Source organism: Galeopterus variegatus, unplaced genomic scaffold (assembly GCF_000696425.1).
Source record: "Galeopterus variegatus unplaced genomic scaffold, G_variegatus-3.0.2 Scaffold7145, whole genome shotgun sequence".
NCBI lineage: Eukaryota > Metazoa > Chordata > Mammalia > Dermoptera > Cynocephalidae > Galeopterus > Galeopterus variegatus.
In genome coordinates, this window is record NW_007733256.1 from 93,901 (window position 1) to 112,394 (window position 18,494).

Sequence of the window (18,494 nt, forward strand, 5' to 3'; positions counted from 1 at the left end):
AACACTGAGGGTTGCGATCCCGTTGCCGGTCCCGGTCCGGTACGGGTGCAACACTGAGGGTTGCGATCCCGTTGCCGGTCCCGGTCCGGTACGGGTGCGACACTGAGGGTTGCAATCCGTTGCCGGTCATGAAAAAAGACAAAAAGGAAAAAAAAAAAAAAAAAGAAATGGGAGGGCAGGTGAAGTTTATTTAGCATCTCCTATATGTTAGCTATTATATATTCTAGAAGATTTACATGTTACTCATTTAATTCTCATAACAACTTCAGGTTATAGGATTAGCAAGGTTAGGAGCATGCTCACAATGTTAAACAGAGTGAAATAAAAATGGAAGCCACTGTCTTCTGCCTGTGTACCTAACAGAACTGGGGAATTGGTAGAGACTTACTACATTTTTTATGATAATAATGGCAACCCTTCACTCTCCTGGGGGAGTTTCCATGATGCATTATACATTGCTTGTAATTTTCTTTCCTTTTTTTTTAAAAGATGGTAAGGAAGACTTCATTCTAGGGGAGCCTTGGCCATAGGTGCAGGGGCTACTGCAATGGGGTCTTGCAGTGGGGGAGAGAGATTGGTTGGACTCAACTCCCTACTTGTAGTTTTGAGAATGATCTTATTTCAGAGAAGCTGAGTATACTGCCCCAAAATGTAAAAGCCTAAGCTCAGATTTGCATCCAGGGTTGAAACTCCCTAAGAGTCAGATTTTTCACCTTTCCACATGATCTATCTGGAATGTTTTATCATTAGCTCTTTTTGTTAGACTTGAGTCCATTAGCAACAACAGCAAATTCATACATGGAGACCAAAACCTCAAAGGTCACACAGTGTCCCACAAGAACACCTAGACACACATCTTCTGCCATGGATCATTAGCAGTGTGCACAGACAGGACGACAGGAAGGATGCATTCCCAGGGCATGGGCTTCATGAAGAATAAGTCAGAAGTAGGTAAATGAGAGCAGGAAAAGAAACATAAAAGCACTCTAACTGCTTCTAATTTGACCTAGTCCAACCTGATTCTGTGCTTGTACACTTTGCCATAAAGAATTAGATACCACTTCTATGAACAGACAAATGCAGAAACAACATCACCAGCAAAACCCATCATGTCTCCTGTCATCTTCTCATCTAGGTCATCATCTTTTTAAGTTTGATAAGGCCCGAGAAGATGAGTTTTTGATTTTTGGTATTTGTTTTTCCTCCTAATGTGTCTTAGGGCTAAGTCAACTTCTTTCTGGAGTGCTTCACTTGGGTTCATATGACCATGCTTATCCCACACAGTAAATCCTTCCAGAGGCAAGGCTTTACTCAGATAGCCAAAGACCAAGGGGCTAAGTCAACTTCTTTCTGGAGTGCTTCACTTGGGTTCATATGACCATGGTTATCCCACACAGTAAATCCTTCCAGAGGCAAGGCTTTACTCAGATAGCCAAAGACCAAGGGCTGCTCAGTTACGTTTGCAGCTATGACTAGATCATTCTTAAAAGTTAAGTCTTCAAGAGCCTCTGTGGTATACAGTAATAATAGTTTAGAATTTTATTCTAAATAAAGTGTAATATAATTATGTAGGGACGTTTCCTGCACATTAGATCACGTCTTCTTTAAACCAAATTGGCCCTAAGTTTGTTGATCAAAGTCCGTAGACTGATATGTGATCACGGTGAATTCCATGCTCTGTAAAAACTGCTTCTGTTTTCTTTCATGACCTGATATTAAAATAAAACCAGTAATTCTTACTGTATTTGAAAGGAAAGCACATTGTGACACTCAGCAATAACATAATTGTCACTTTTTGTAACTAAATGATATTGCTTTTTTTGATGTTCCACCCACCCACAATTTCAGTGTTCGCAGTTCCTAGAGAGGAATTGAAATCTGTTTCTTGCTGTTTAAGGGGAACATAATGTTTGACAAACACAAAAAGAGTAATGATGGCATCCTGACTGGCAAAGATGCTCCAGAAAGTTTACTCCCAGAGTTGCTGTACATTTATGCCAAGTTGGATAACTCTTGAAAGTACTTCTGTATTGTACAAAATGTAGTTGGCCAGCAATGTTGCCCTTGTCTCTTCTGCAATGGTCAGTCTTGTCCCTTGTGTCTTCTGGACACCTGCAGTCATTAATAACGCTTGAATCACCTGAGGACCTTGTGAAAATGCAGATTCAGATTCAGTGGTTCTGGGTTTGGGGACCTGAGATTATGCATGTCTAAAAAGCCCCCAGGTGATGTCGATACTGCTGGTCCCCACCTTGAGGAGCAAGGATCTAGATGGTACTCCATGTGAGAGAGAGAAGGTTGCCCATGAATCTTGTTGAGATCTACCTGTTATCTCACACACCTGGCAAAGTGTCTGGTGCCCAGTATATATTTGTTGAGTGAATGAATGAATAAGAGAACTTATACTAAACACATGCTTTTATAACTCTAAGCACTGATCTAGAATAGAGAGAAAAGAACTTGAGTGACTGAAGACACATTTTGTAACATCCTGAAAAGTGAAATTTTAGACAGTGGAGTAATATTTACTCTCCAATCACCAAAGAGTTTTCTTCATCTGAACATGTTATTTATAACTGATATTTTAAAACAATTTATTCAGTTATTTTCAAACACACATCTTGATTATGTTTCACAAATAAACAAGCTCTAGAAGCAGATAATTGTGGGCCTTCCTTAGAGATGGGGAAATTGAAATACAATATATAGTAGGTTTTCCCAAGGTCTACAGGACTCAAATGCCCTGTGAAAGGGGGGCTTGGGGGTGAAATAAGTTTGAGAAATTTTTATTAGAGATTCCCAATGCACGTTAGAATTCTGGGAAGTCCTGCAGCAAAGTATTCTATTTAATTTTATTTAGCCCAATAAAGAAGTCAGTTCTTGAAAAAAAATAGGACTATAATAATTATGTTAAGCTTAGGGTTATATTACTAAGTTAGAGAGTTAAAACAATGATTTTGGTTCTGCAAGGGAAAAATTGCCACAATTATCCCAATTTAAAATAAGTAGGGGCTTAAATATCCAGAAACTTGTCAGTTTCTGTCACTTAAAAAGTGGTTTACTGAGAGCCTGCTCTGAGCCCAGCACTTAAGACTACAGCAGTGAAAGAACAGATGTTTACTCCTATCCTCCCAGAACTCACCACCTCATGTCTCAGGTGACATTTTTCAGATAGTCTTGAGATGGGACAACCATGAAATTGTGTTGTTCTTATACTACATTTTGGTTATGGACTATAATAATATGGAAAAAAATTTTTCAGGGAAAATGCCCCATCTAAAACAAGTTTGCTTCCGTCCCCATTAGTTAGAAAAGAAATACAAATTGAATATCTCTTTCAAATGATTTTTGTCCCCACATTCATAATACTTATAAAAATTTTAGACATAAGTTGTAGATCATAACTCTTACTTAAATTTCATATCCAAGACTCTGTTACATCTGTCGTCTGAAAGATGCAAAATGGGTATTTGGTGGTCAACTAATAAACAAACCCCTGGAACTGGACCCCTGGCAGGCATTTACCCATCCTGCTAATTCTTGAGCCAGCCATGAGTATTAGTACCAGCCCACGAGTGCAGCAATGAGAGCAACGAGGATGAAAGTTGTGTGGGCAGACTGAAATAAGTTTATTTCTGCCTTTTCTCTCTCTCTCTCTCTCTCTCTCTCTCTTTTTAATAATCTTTTGTTTTTCTTAGGACATGTATGCTATAGATTGCTATCACTCAAGTTTTTTTTCCTCTCCATTCTAGACCAGTGCTTAGAGTTATTGAGCATATGCATTCAGTGTTTGTTCTGAAAGATGACATATGTGTACCACATTCAGCCATATCAAGATTTGATATGGACTTCCATAGTCCCCCTTAACTATGTAAGTTTTTAGTTGTTTATCTTAGTTTTAGAGATATTTTTAAAAAGAAAAAGATAAAATTCCTTCTCCCTGAATTCTTTGACCTGAGACAGTTGATGAACGTGGCAGCCATTTCGTTTACCTTTGATTTTCATGCTTTTATTTCCTCAGCCTTTCTATGGCTCACTCAGCGTTTTGAATATCTTCTTAGGCACAAAACCCATCTAATATGTCTATTTTATATCTGTTTTCCTCTCTGGATCCTAATGATATTCTCCTATCTGCTTTTCTCTATGCTAGTGATTTTAAGTAATTTTGAATATCTTCTTAGGCACAAAACCCATCTAATATGTCTATTTTATATCTGCTCTCCTCTCTGGATCCTAATGATATTCTCCTATCTGCTTTTCTCTATGCTAGTGATTTTAAGTATGAGTTCTACTGCTTTTGAAGTTGACTTCTTGTATAAGAACAGAAATATAAACAAGGACAGAACAAATAGATCCTTATTAAGGTGCCTCCCACGATACTCATTTATTTTTTCTTTTCTTTTTGTGTTTTGGGACACCCGTGGCTAAAGGAAAAAAGAAATTTGTGAAGAAAAAGAAAGTTGTTGGTTAATTTAAGAAAATTAGTAAAAGTGAAAAATATTATTTTTGAAATATGTTTTGCCATTTGGTGAAATTTTAACTCAGATGTATATAGTTCAAGAAGCTTTGCTGTGATAAGAAATTCTCTGTCTTAACCTAGTTCTGATCTTCCTTTAGCAGTATGTAATTCATTAGAGTCCAGTGAAAAGTTCCATTTAGAAGTTGGCAGCTGTGGTCAGTGCTAATTAAAGCCTGGAGACTTGACTGAGAAGAAAACTGAGGGTTTGTGAGGAATCAAATCCTTCTCCCCTGTCTACATGATTGAGAGCTGAAATTCTACCAAGTGCTATCGAAAAACTAAGGTCTTAGATGTGAGGACTACAAAGTGTATTGTGGTATGTGTGCACACACACACACGTGTTTATATAGGTATATATGTGTATACATACGTACATATAAATATGGTCACTGTAAACTTTGGTCTGAAATCCCAGGAGATTTTATATAGGAAAAATAAAGATTCTACAATAAAGATTGTACTTAGCTATCTGTAAACTCTTAAAGATTGTACTTAGGTATTTACAGATCTCATCAATGGCCAATTTGTATCTCATAGAGAGAGGAAATCTACATCATACTGATTAGAGTTTTAATTGATATCTTTTTGTATGTTTTAAGGTGAAAGTGTAATTTTAAAGCTTTCTTGGGAATAAATAAAAATGTTAATAGTGGGTATATCTGGGTAATGGGTTATGGATAATCACATTTATCTATATAGTTTTTCAAGTTTTCTGTAATGAGCATATCTCAATTTTATACTCAGAAAAAAGTGTTGATTTAAAGTGACCCTAATTTATTTGGGGAGACTCTTATGACCGTTTAGAAGTTCTTTTCCCGTAGCACTTTTATCATCGCTTATCTTTTTATCTGTGGAGTTCTCACAGCTCAGATGAATCACTAAATATGATCCTCTATATTTGTCAGCTTGGGCTGCCTTAACAAAATTCCATAGACTGGGTGGCCTAAACAGTGGAAATTTGTTTTTTCACAGTTCTGAAGGCTGGAATTCTGAGATTGGGATGCCAGCATGGTTGGGTTCTGGTGAGGGCTCTCTTCCTGACTTGTGGATAGTCACCCACATGCTGCCTGGTATATCTTCTTGGAAGGGTACTAATCCCATCATTAGGGCCCCACCATCCTGACTGATCCTAAATACCTCCCAAAGGCCCCATCATCAAATACTGTCACATTGGGGGTAAAGGCTTCAACATATAAATTTTGAGCAAATACAAACATTTGGCCCTAACACCCCCCTGTTCAAACTGGTAGTATACATGATTTCCAGAAACTGCATCTGAAATAGAAAAATACTGGCAGAAAATTGCTTCTAAAATAGAAAAATACAGGACATACATAAAAACTCTGGATAGTAGAATTAGAGGAGATTTTCTCCATTTTCTGTGAATTTGAAGAATATTGCTTTTATAACTGGAAAAAATACAAAAGGTATTATTTTTAAAAGAAAATGAAATACTACAGAATGTAACATTTTATAATAATCTTGAAATTTTCAGAATCTTTTAATTTCATCTTCTTGGGGGTTTTCTGAGAATAACAAAAGTGAGTACAGCACTTAGAGCACTCAGTTCCTGGCACATAATAGAGTTCAATGAGTAGTTGTCACTGCTCCTCCTTTTTCTCCTTTGAACATCATGACAATGTTATCAGTACCACGCTCAGCCAGTGAGCAAACCGGCCATCCCTATATAGGATCCGAACCGGTGGCCTTGGTATTATCAGCACCACACTCTACCGAGTGAGCCACGGGCCGGCCTCAATGTTAATGATGATAATTATTATTATATTTCGTTAGGGCACAGCCTTATAACACAAAGGTCACAGGTTCAGATCCCTGTTCCAGCCAGCCACCAAAAAAAAAAAAAATTATTATTGCCACATGAGATATGCCATAGAGCATTTCATATAGAAAAATAAAATAGACAATAGTCACAAAGTCAGGAAAGACATATTTGTTGCATTTTTTAAAATGAGTTATTTATAAATAGAATAACCCATTCATTGTCTTTGCTTTTGGAATTCTTAATCTTTCAGATTCTAAAAAAATGAGTTGGTAAAAAAAAAAATTAGTGGCTTGGTTTTTGTAACATTCAGTGTAAATTCATACACGCTCCTTGAATCTGTGCAATAAAACGGCAGATAGATGGGGACAGTGAGAAAACTTAAAGGCAAACTTCCAACACATTTCATTCCAAAGACTGATCTGAGACTAATACCTGAGGCTGAGGAAATATTTTTGCGCTTCTCTGTTTTGTTGCCCTGTTAGAGCTCTCTCTACTTTCTATTGCATTGTGTCTTATTATGCTCTATCTCGTGTATAGAGGCTGTCATTGGTTGTTTTCTTTTCACTTAATCCCACATCTGAATGTAATATTTCCAGATTTTTGGCTCTGTAAATCAGAAGGTTAAACATGCCCTGCAAGGTAGTCAGGTTTTTTGTCACGTAGAGACCTGACTGCTCACCAGTTAAATCATGACGTTGTGATATGTTATTTCTAGTTGCTATAAATTTTCAATATTTAGAGTAGCAGTCATACTAAGTGAAGAGTCAATTATTTAATTTCACTTATGTCTGTATTTTTGATGAAAATCTTTTCCCCGTTTGGTGGATTTGAACTTCCTTCTCTATCAGAATCAAATTCCAAGCATGCCTTATAAAACCAGCTATAGAACATACACATGAACAACCCATTTTTGTGTTTACAAGTGTATTCAAACATTCACACTGGTAAACTATATCCCAAATTATAAATTTGGGGCCGGCCCGGTGGCGCACTGCTACAGTGTGCCGCTTGGGAGCGCAGTGGTGCTCCTGCCTTGAGGGTTGCGATCCGTTGCCGGACACAAAAAAGGAAAAAAAAAAAAAAAAATTAAAAAAAATAATAAATTTGCCCACTTAAATGGTGTTTCAATTTAGTTTTTTAACACTTTAAATTACTTTTTATCCCTGTTGCTTTGTGGTTTGATTTCCAGATATTAGGCAGACATATCTAGGTAGGTCTCTGTATTGTATTGAACCATGATCCTGATGGGGAGTTTAAGCAATAACATCACAAATGATCCACAGAAGTGAAAAAAATAAATCGATCTGAATTCGGGGCTATGTCTACATCAAAGTTAATGTATTATTAGCAAAAATGCTTTCTTAAATTCCATTTTGATGATGCTGAAAAAAATTTTTTTCTTTTTCTTTTGTTTTTTTACCAACAGGACACAAAAATCGCTTCATTGGAGCGAAACATAAGGGATCTTGAGGATGAGATCCAGATGTTAAAAGCCAATGGTGTGCTGAACACTGAGGACCGTGAAGAAGAGATTAAGCAAATAGAGGTTTACAAAAGTCACTCCAAGTTTATGAAGACCAAGGTATGGTCTAGAGTTATGAATTTTTATATTCTTGGTGTGACTAGAAAGTTACAGTTTACATACATACTTTTCCGAAATACCCACATACATAACCTGCTTTATGTTACATCATGAAATATATAGACAATAGAGAAGAATGCTGAAGATTTTTAGTACAGAAATATAGGTTCCAAAAAGCAATCGGGAAAAAACTGGTGAATTTTTTTTTTTTTCGTACTTTTCTAATGAGTTCCTGTCTTGGGAATTAACATATTTATAGTCCTCTTTCTTCCCAGTTTCCACAGTTAACATGTTTGTTTGCTATTTTTCTTTAAGTTGCTGTCACTCCAAAATTTCCTGCCTTTCCTTAAAAAGTGATTGTCTCAAAAACTATTGCTCTTACAAGCCAATTTAACTCATTTCAATGTTATTTAGACATTTTGGGTTTAACATGTTTAAGACATAAATGATTTTGAATGTCAATGCTGCCCTTTACTCAAATTATTCAAACTGTCTAAGCTTCAGTTTTTTCATCCGTCAAATAGGAATAAGAAGAGTACCTACATCATTGGATTGCTCTGAAGATTCCAAGAGATTATTCGTTTAAAGTTCTTAGTCCCTTTTCTGATCTCTAGAAAGCATTAAACAAATATCAGGCACTGTCGTTGATAGTATTATTCTTATTATTGTGGAATATTTATAAAATATTATTAGAGTAACCTGCTCCATTAATTTATATTGCTATTGCCAGTTTTGAAGAATCTGGCTTATATTTTTTAAAATTGAACTTTGGGCTGTAAATGGACTGTGCATCTGAATATCCATTATTTTTACATATGTATAATTATTCAATTTATGAATAGCCCCAAATAAGTCTTTTAAGACTTTGAGATGCTCTCATCTATTCCTCTATTTATATCATTTTGCTTCTGAAAATAACAACCATACCAATTAAAAAAAATTTTTTTTTTTACTACTTGCTCTTAAATGTTCCTGTTTTTGTTATAGGTTTTAATCATCTTCATTGCCTTATAAAATGTAGCAGAATTATAGTAATGCAGACTTCTGTGAGAAAGCTGTGGGAGAGGGGAGAAAATAATGTTTGAATAATTTTAACAGTTGTGAACTACATGCATACTCCTTGCAGAGTTTGCAAATTATAGAGAGGAAATAATATTATTTAGCATTTTCTTCACTATGTATGTATGTGTGTGTATGCATATATGTTTCTTCAGGGAATATAATAGAAACTGTGCTTATTTCTGCCAACTTTCTGTCTCTAAGTAGACACTGAGATTATGACTAAAAATGTGGATCAAGGAGTAGAGATATGAGAAGGAGAATGTCCAATGGATTTGAAAGTAACCACTTCCTTTCAGGACTGCCACAAAATGCAGAATGGATTTCTCTGCTCAGTCCTCCCTTCTGGTTTCTTTTTTGCAGTCCTTCCCTCTCAGAGTTGGGATGAGGTGCAGCAAACACAGCACTAGGGCGAACTGCAGGCAGTGCTCAAATCACTCTGGCAATGAAGACCAGAGGCACAGATATGAGTGAACTCAAGAAGTTTGGGTGAAATTTCTGCTTCGGCTTAAACTTTTCCTCCCCACCTTGTCATTCAACAATGGTAGATTGTTCAAACCATTCTACAGCTGAAAAGCCCATGAAATTTGCAAACTCTGACCCTGATCATGGACTCTGTCCAGATGAATAAAACATTTATATGGTCTTCAGCAAGCAAGTCATGACCTTTATTAGCCTGCATTTGTCTGAGAGACTATCAATCCTTGAGTTAGATTTAACTTTTAATGCTTAGGTACTCTTAAGGGTTCCAAATGCAGTCAGGTCAAAAGAATGTTTGAGGAGAGCAGTGGAGTGAGGTGGAGAGAGTGCATGCTGAAGACTAAAGTAGACTCTGGCAAATCTCTAGCCTGCCCTTGCTAGCTGCATGGCCTTGGGTGACTTAAGTCACTCAACCACACTGTCCTCTTCCATAAAATGGTGGCAACAACACCATCCTTAGAGGGTGGCTTAAAGGGATAAATGAAGATTAAATGAAATAATACAGTTAAAGTACCTGGCTCAAGAAAGTAGCTAATAATTATGAACATTAGTATTGAAGAAGTAACACCAAATATAATAATGACAGTAATAATAATATAATAATGTTATATTTAAACTGACTAATGGGAAAATGGACTTCTAAGAAATTCAAATAAAAATGAGTTTTTATAATGTCATGTACATATCCCTTATAGACTGATAAACATTACTAAAAAGTGCTAGTAAAAGTCAGTTTTGTGTATTTTCCCCATTGAAAGAATGTTCTTGTTGATATGAACCATTACATTTATTGCTTATACTTTATATCATTAATTACTTGTTTTTCTTAATTCCCCTACTCTGAGAGGTGAGTGTGATTTTTTATTTAAGCTTGGGAATGCTGTTGCATTAATTCTTAAAATGAATAAAGTATGGGGCCAGCCCGGTGGCACACTCGGTAGAGTGCGGCGCTTGGGAGCGCGGCGGCACTCCCACCGAGGGTTCGGATCCCATATAGAGACCTGTCCGCTCACTGGTTGAGCGCGGTGCGGGCGCGACACCGAGGGTTGCGGTCCCGTTGCCGGTCGCGGTACGGGCAGGACACTGAGGGTTGCGATCCCGTTGCCGGTCACGAAAAAAGACAAAAAGGGGGAAAAAAAATGAATAAAGTATGTAGCCTGGAGGGAAAGCAAGTATTTTAGATAGCCATGTGAAAGGGCATGCACCTCCATTTTGATGCTGAGATGATGGTTAGAACTGGTAGGTCCTCTTGAAAGCTCTGTGGATAAATTAAGTAGCAGAGAAGACCTAGCATGGTTTTATAAATATGTTATCATAGAAAAACCATGATGTAACATTTTTTGGAAGGGTGGAGGATGTGGGTTGCAAAAATGTAAAAGCAGAGTTTTAGAATCTCTGTTTGTGCGAAAGCAGGATACCAGACAGAGTTGGCCAGGGTAGAAATCCCGGCATCTTGTAAATCCTTTGGCACAGGAATGTTGTCCCAGAACGGAGACTCTGGGTGTCCTCCTACTCTGTGCAACTCTCCCCTGTTACAAACTCTCATTCCTACCCCAACTCTGTAGGCTTAGAAGAATCAGACCGTGATAGGTAGATCTAAGAGGACATGGAAAGCACGAGTTACTTTCAGGAGCACCATTAAGCCTTTGAGAATGGAATGTACCATATAAATAATTGTTTTTCTGGTGGGGAAAGAATGATGGCGTCCCCTTTCTGTACAAGGCTTTGTTCCTAGTCTAACACATTTTTCATCTACTGATCCCTGTATTTCTATGTTAGCTGCCCCCTCTGTTTTCATTGTTTGCCAAAGACGCCACTCTGCTGTCTTAGATCTCCTCTTTTATTCTGAATTTGTAACACATTTTCTTATAAACCTATGATGGATTACCAACCTCATAACCCAAACTGCATGATAATAAGCGTATCACTTTCTAGACATGAGGGCCATATCTCCAGTGAAAAAGAAGCTGTTTTCCTTGGCAGAGTGTTTTTTTCGGGGTGTTGGTTGTGTCACAGACGTAAGTGGGGGAAGAATTTTTAGACGGGATGAAGTGTGCCTGACGTCCACATGGACTTCATATAAAGCATGTGATGTAATTCCGATTGGATTTTCTTCTGGCCATCACAGAGACAGACCTTCCCCAGCCTCGGTTCTCATGTATGTTTGATTGCATCACTTTCCATTTTTATTGAGTTTATGGCTGTAAAAGAAGGAAAAGGCATATTTTAATGGAAGATTATGATTTTTTACTTTGTAACTATATTCCCTTTAGGAAAGCCTTTTTCTGTTATTGTCTGCATAAATATTTATTTAAAATTTACCTCATGGCAGTGATAGTCTGAAAGCTATTTAAACCCACTGCCTATTTAATATTTATAGACTGAAATAGTTTTATCATTATCAATCTATTTTTTTCAATCTATTTTTATTGAATAAAGTAGGTGTATGAAGAACCTGCCATGCCATTACTTTGTGTTAAACACCCTTTTGTTGATCAAGTTAATTTCATTCAAATTTCTGTTCCAATACTCCCACCCCCATACTAGATTTCTACTCTGGTATTTGTGGAAGTTAGCAAAAATCGTTTTTTTTTTTTTTTTTTTTTTTTTTTTATTATAAACATCATTTTTGCTTAGGCGTGTTGAGTTTAAAGTTTTTTGAGCATTAATTTCAGATGAATCAGTTTCATATGTGGAATCAATTATATCCTGTGCTGTCAGCTACAACTGGATATGATTTGGGGGCCATATCCCCTGAGAAGAGTGCTCATAATGCTGATCACAACAGATTTTAATTACTTTTATTATTTTAGGTAATCCTAATTCCTTCTTTTTATTTATATTCCATTCTTGTTGTATGTGTGAGAGAGAACTTCTTACTTTTGTTCCAGATAAAAATGACCATAGACTCATGATTTATTAAATTATAAAGAAGTAATGTTTTTCATGAATTGCACACTTGCTTACATATACCAGGGCACATTAATAAACAATCTTTCCCAGAGAACCTTAAAGCATACTCAGAATTCTTCCCAAGACCATTTCCCGTTCAGCCACTACGAATTTTTTATGTTTGGCAAGAAAGATGAAACCTGTTTGTTCCGTGATGTAGTCTGACTTCTCCTTGCAAATGGGATTTCCTTCCTTATCAACCCTTCCAGTAAGTCTTGTGACCTGAACCCTTCTGAAGATGGAGGTCTCACTCCTTGTTAAGCATACTGTGCTGTTCATGTGGAGCTGTTTGTCAGTAGGTGGGTTGCTGAAAACAACAAAACATGCTGAATGAAATATATTTTTAAAACATGTATTTTAAAATGTCCTTATGAGATATAAAGCGGGAAAGAATCTCAAGGGTCAAAGCCAAGCCATAGCAGAGAACTTGTGTGATAAGCATGGGTTATCTATTCTTGTTGTTTATCAGACAGGTGAACTTGTGCTTTCATTTTTACAGTCACAAAGACATTGGAGAAAAGAGACAGAAAGCTGGGCCTGCTCAAGATAAAGCATCTAATGGGAACCCCACTAGTACCACCACATACAGGGTGGAATCCCAGACAACTACACTATTAGTGCAAGGGAAAACTAAAATAACCTTCCCACTCTACCCCTCCTCCCACTTAGACTAGGGGACTTGAGGGGAAATAATCTATTTTAAAACTTTGAGCCAAGTGAAAGGTGAATAAACTAGTTTTAAGAATCCATAACCACAGATGGCTCTTCAACAGATGTGTTGTGTGAGATGATCCAAAAACTTCAAGTAGAGAATGTAGTTTAAAGGGTTCCTTGCTTGGTAGTGCCCCTAGGTATTGGCAGAGGCAAATGCTCTGGAGGACCACATGTTTGACTTAGGCCTCGAAGTATTTGTCCAGATGAAGTTCCAAAAAACATGAGTACACAATTAAAAAAAAAAATTACAAAGCCTGCAAGAAAACAATCCATCGTAAGTGAGAGCGAGTAGAAAGAACAAATGGCAGAACCAGAAAACAAAGACTTCAGAAGTTCGAATTATAAGACATGACTATTAAATAAGTATGTTTATATATCCAAATAAATAAAAGAAGGGATTGAAAATATCAGCAAAAGGCAAGAGGCTATAAAAACACCAAAAACATTTAAAGAGAACCAAATAAAATGTCTGGAAATGGGAAAATATAAAAATAGAAATTTAAAAGCTCAATGAGTAGGTTTAACAGCCGAGTGGTCAGAGCAGAAGAGAGATTTAAAAAACTGGAAAACAAAACAGAAGAAATCAAATAGAAGATAAAAAGAAGGAAAACATGAAAGACAAGTTAAGATCCATGGAAGATAGCATAAGATCTAGCATAAGTATAGTCAGAGTTCCAGTGTGAAAGAGAGATGGAGTAGGGGCAAAATCCCTATTTTTATATCAGCCATTTCTGAAGAGATGAAGGCTAAGAATTTTTCCAAACTGATGACAGGTACCAACCCACCAATTCAGGAAGCCCAAAGTATTCCAAATAGGATAATAAAAATAAATCTATCCATTTGCATCAAAGTAAAACTTCAAAATCTCAGAGGCAAAGAAAAAGTCTTAAAAAGCAGCTAAAACATTTGTCCAAAGAAGATATATGAATGGCTAATAAATACATGAAAAGATGCTTAATATTATTAGTCATTAGATAAATACAAATTAAAACCACAATGAGATACCACATCACACCCACTGAAATAGCTATAGTTAAAAAGACAGATTATAATTTTTGGTGAGTGTGTAAAGAAATTGGAACCCTTATACATTCCTGGTGGGAATGTTAAATGGTATAGTAACTTTGGAAAACAGTTTAAAAGTTTCTCAAAATGGGGCCGGCCCGGTGGCGCACTGCTACAGTGCGCCGCTTGGGAAGCGCGGCGGCGCTCCCGCCGAGGGTTCGGATCCCACCGAGGGTTCGGATCCCACATACAGACTGGCCGCTCACTGGCTGAGCGAGGTGCGGGAGGGCAGAAGAGGGTTGCGATCCCGTGGCCGGTCCCGCTCTGGTGCGGGCGCGACACTGAGGGTTGTGATCCGTTGCCGGTCACGAAAAAAGACAAAAAGGAAAAAAAAAAAAAGTTTCTCAAAATGCTAAACATACATTTGCCATATGGCCCAGTGATTTCACTCCTAGGTAAGGGGTGTGTGTGTGTGTATATGTGTATATGTACATATATGTGTGTGTGTGTATATGTGTATATGTACATATATGTGTGTGTGTGTATACATATATATTTATATATATTTATATTTTTAGCAGTACTATTCATAATAGCCAAAGCCTGGAAACAATCTAACTGTCTATCAATTGTTAAATGGATAGACAAGATATAGGGTCTTTACTCAATGGAATATTATTTGGCAGTAAAAAGGAATGAAGTACTAATACATGCTACAACATGGATAAACCTTGAAAATAGTGTGCCATGTGAAGAAAGCCAGTCACAAAGTAAACGTAGTGGACAAAGGGACTTCAAAAAGTTCATGGAAAAATGGAATTAAAAAATAAAAATAACAAATATAAACTTTGTTTCTCAACATAGCTCTTTCAAGTACAAGACACTTTTGTAAGTGATTATACCAGCCGTTTAGTCCATCCTTAAACAACAGAGGGTCTTGGGAATTTAACCATGTCAATGCAGTCTTTTTTACATTATTAACTGAAGAAAAATGGATGCCCTTAAAGATTTTTTTGAGATTAGGAAACAAATAGATGTCAGAAGGAGCCAAATCAGCACTGTAAGATGGATACCTAGTGATTTCTCATCAAAACTCTCACAAAATTGCCCATGTTTGATGAAGGGAATGAGCAATAGCATTGTCTTGGTGAAGGGGACTCTCTGGTGAAGCTTTCGTGGGCATTTCTCTATTAAAGCTTTGTCTAACTTTCTCCAACCGTTATCATAACAAGCCGATGTGATTGTTCTTTGGCCCTCCAGGAAGTCAACAAGCAAAGTGCCTTGAGCATCACTCAAGATATAAGCTTCAGAATCACCAATGTACATTTCGATGCAATGGCCAAGCATTGTAACAGAAAATGTGTCATCTCGCCTAAGACCAAGGGCTGTGTGGAAATAGTCCACAGCATTTTCGAAGTTGCCCATCAGACTATGGATATATCCTATGGCAGAATAGGTAGATGCATTTTGCGGAATCAACACCAGCGCCTGGCGGTGGTAATCCAATGCCTCTGCATACTTTTTAAGTTTTCTGCAGACATGCCCTAAGTTGTTCAACAAAGGTTCCCATTTGTCAACTGTTACCTCATTCCCAATTGCTTTAATTTTTTCCAAAGCATCAAGAAACCATTTTTCTGCTGTTTTCCATTCTCCGTTCTGAAATGCAACCACGCCGACCTCGTGCATAACAAAAGGGTCTTCTGGGGCAANGATGTGATTGTTCTTTGGCCCTCCAGGAAGTCAACAAGCAAAGTGCCTTGAGCATCACTCAAGGCATTGCCGTGACCTCTGCTCTTGACTGGTCCACTCTTGCTTTGAATGGGCCACTTCCATCTCTTGATAACCATGGCTTTAATTGTGCATTGTCTTCAGAATTGTACTGGTAAAACCATGTTACATTTCTTGTTACAAGTCTTCAAAGAAATGCCATAAATTTGATGTTTGTTCTTCCAAGTTTATTTTGGCACAAAAAAATTTTTGCACAATTTATGCATAGTTTTTTATAATATACATTTTCTATAAATTTTTTGAAGATACCTCATGTGATTCCATTTATATAAAATGTCCGGAATAGGCAATTCTCCAAGAAAGAAAGTAGAGTATTGGTTACCTAGGACTGGGGATGGGAGGTGGAGAAAGGAGAGTAACTTCTAATGGTTATAAAGTTTCTTTTTAAGATGATGAAAGTTTTCTAAAATTAGATTATGATGATGATTGCACAATTCCTTCAACATACTAAAACCCATCAACTGCGTGCTTAAAACAGGTGAATTATATGGTATGTGAAGTACAATTTAGTATAGCTGTTTAAAAAAAAGGAACTAATGGAAAAACGTCCCATTACCTTTAAATAATGAATTTGGGGTTATAGCTTGACTTCTCAATAGCTTCTGGTAGCCAGAGATAGTGGAATGATATCCTCAATGTGCTGAGAGAAAATATCTCTTAATCTAAAAAGTTACTTTTAATACTCAGCAATACTATTTGAGAAAAAAGAATAAAATTGAGATTTTTTTAGAGAAAAATTGAGTTTGCCACCCCACTAAAGGAAAATTTAAGAGACATTTCAAGGAAAGGGTGATTCTTAACCAAATATCTGAGTTGCAAGAATGAATAACAAGCAAAGATAATGATAAATCTGTGGGTAAATTTAAGCAAACATGAACGAAGAAAATCAATAATGAGTTAAAAACAAAACAGGAAATAACTAAGATACATGACAACAGTAATGTATGTCAAGAGGGTAGAGACTGACTTAAAGTGGCTCAAGATCTTTATATTATTCAGAAAGAAGATAAACATATAGATTGACTTTAGACTTAGATAAGTTAAAAATGTAAAAGTTGTAATTTGTAGAGTAGTAGCCTAAAGATTGGAAATAAATAAAATAAAACAAATACAATAAATATAAATAAAAGTAAACTTCTTAATGAGTAGAAGAAAAAAACAGAATGAGAAAAAATATCATTCAAAATAAGGCAAGGAAAAAAGAGAAGAAACAAATGGTAGCACATACAGAAAGTACAAGATAAAATAGTTAGATTAACTCACATATATACATATATAATAATAATAATAATAATAATAATAATAAATGCTGCACTAAATTTTGTCAGACAGGATAAAAGAACGTGGATATACGAGAGACACTGATAACATAAGATTAAAGATACATTGAAAGTGAAAAAGACACTCTATTCAAATACTAACCATAAGAAAGCTGTCATAGACTTTAAAGCAAAAAAACCCATTTTTAGAGCTAAAAAAATTGGCAGAACTACAAGGAGAAATTGATTATTTCACAATATAGTGGATGTTTTTAACCCACCCTCTAAGTAATAAACAGATGAGGCAGATTTAAAAAAATAAAAAAATGGAAGACTTAAACTACCCAAATTGTAGTGTTATCTAATATCATGTACATTATAGAATATTGCACCCAACAGTTGTTGGATACATACTCTTTTCAAGCAGACGGTATACAAAGTACACTTATGATAACTGACCATATACTGTGTCATAAAGCAAGACACACCAGATTTCCAGCCTAGTTTCAAGGAGAACGTAAATAAACTTCACCTGTAGTTGTGAGGGGTGACATTTGAGTACAAATAGGAAGGGAACTGGTGACCATCTACCACAATTCATGTCAAATTAGCAAAAATATTAAAGACTAGCAACATGAGATATTGGCAAAAATGTAGAGTGATTGGCTTGTGATCAGGCAAATTAATATAACTGCTTTGGAAAACATTTTGGTTTTATGTAGTGAAATCGAAGATGTACATGCTATGTAGTCCAGCAATTTAACTTCCAGATAGCCATTCAAGAAAATTATTGCTATGTGTACCAGGGACATGTACAAGAATTTTCAGAATAGCACTGTTTGTAGTAGGAAAAGCCTAGGAACAAGCCAAAATGTCTGTTAACAACAGAATGGTCATATAAATTGTGGTGAAGTCTTACAATGGAATACTCTTCCTCAGTGAAAAAATGCATAAATTCCATGTATGATAACATGATTTAATCTCCAGGATACAAGATTGAGTAGGAAAAATCAAAGTGCTAAAAAAAAATACAGAGCACAAATAAAGTTTAAAAGCATATAAAACCAAATAATATATTATTTATTGATACAAAAATGTATGATAAGATGAGCAAGGAAATGACAAACTCAAAATTTGGGGTGGTAATTATTTCTAAAGGGGGAGAGGAGATAGAAATGAGATGGGATATGATGATTCTAATGATCTTTTCTGATGAATTGAATGATAGATGTTTCCTGTATAATTTTTTCTTATATCTTATGTGTATTTTATGTTCTCAATATTTAATGTCAGCAAAAACAGAACCCCTCATGCTGCTTTCTTGCTTTCTTGCTTTTTCTTTCTTTCTTCCTT

General features: G+C 36.2%; 1 protein-coding gene across 1 annotated transcript in view; it reads left to right on the forward strand.

Annotated features, from left to right (window-relative positions):
• Nucleotides 1-18,494, forward strand: part of LOC103607125 (ERC protein 2-like) — a gene marked incomplete at its 3' end in the record, with an annotated part of 29,582 nt that overhangs the window by 10,098 nt on the left and 990 nt on the right. The window contains exon 2 of the mRNA XM_008591665.1: nucleotides 7,729-7,884. Coding sequence (XP_008589887.1) covers nucleotides 7,729-7,884 — 156 coding nt within the window. The remainder of the gene's footprint in view (nucleotides 1-7,728; nucleotides 7,885-18,494) is intronic.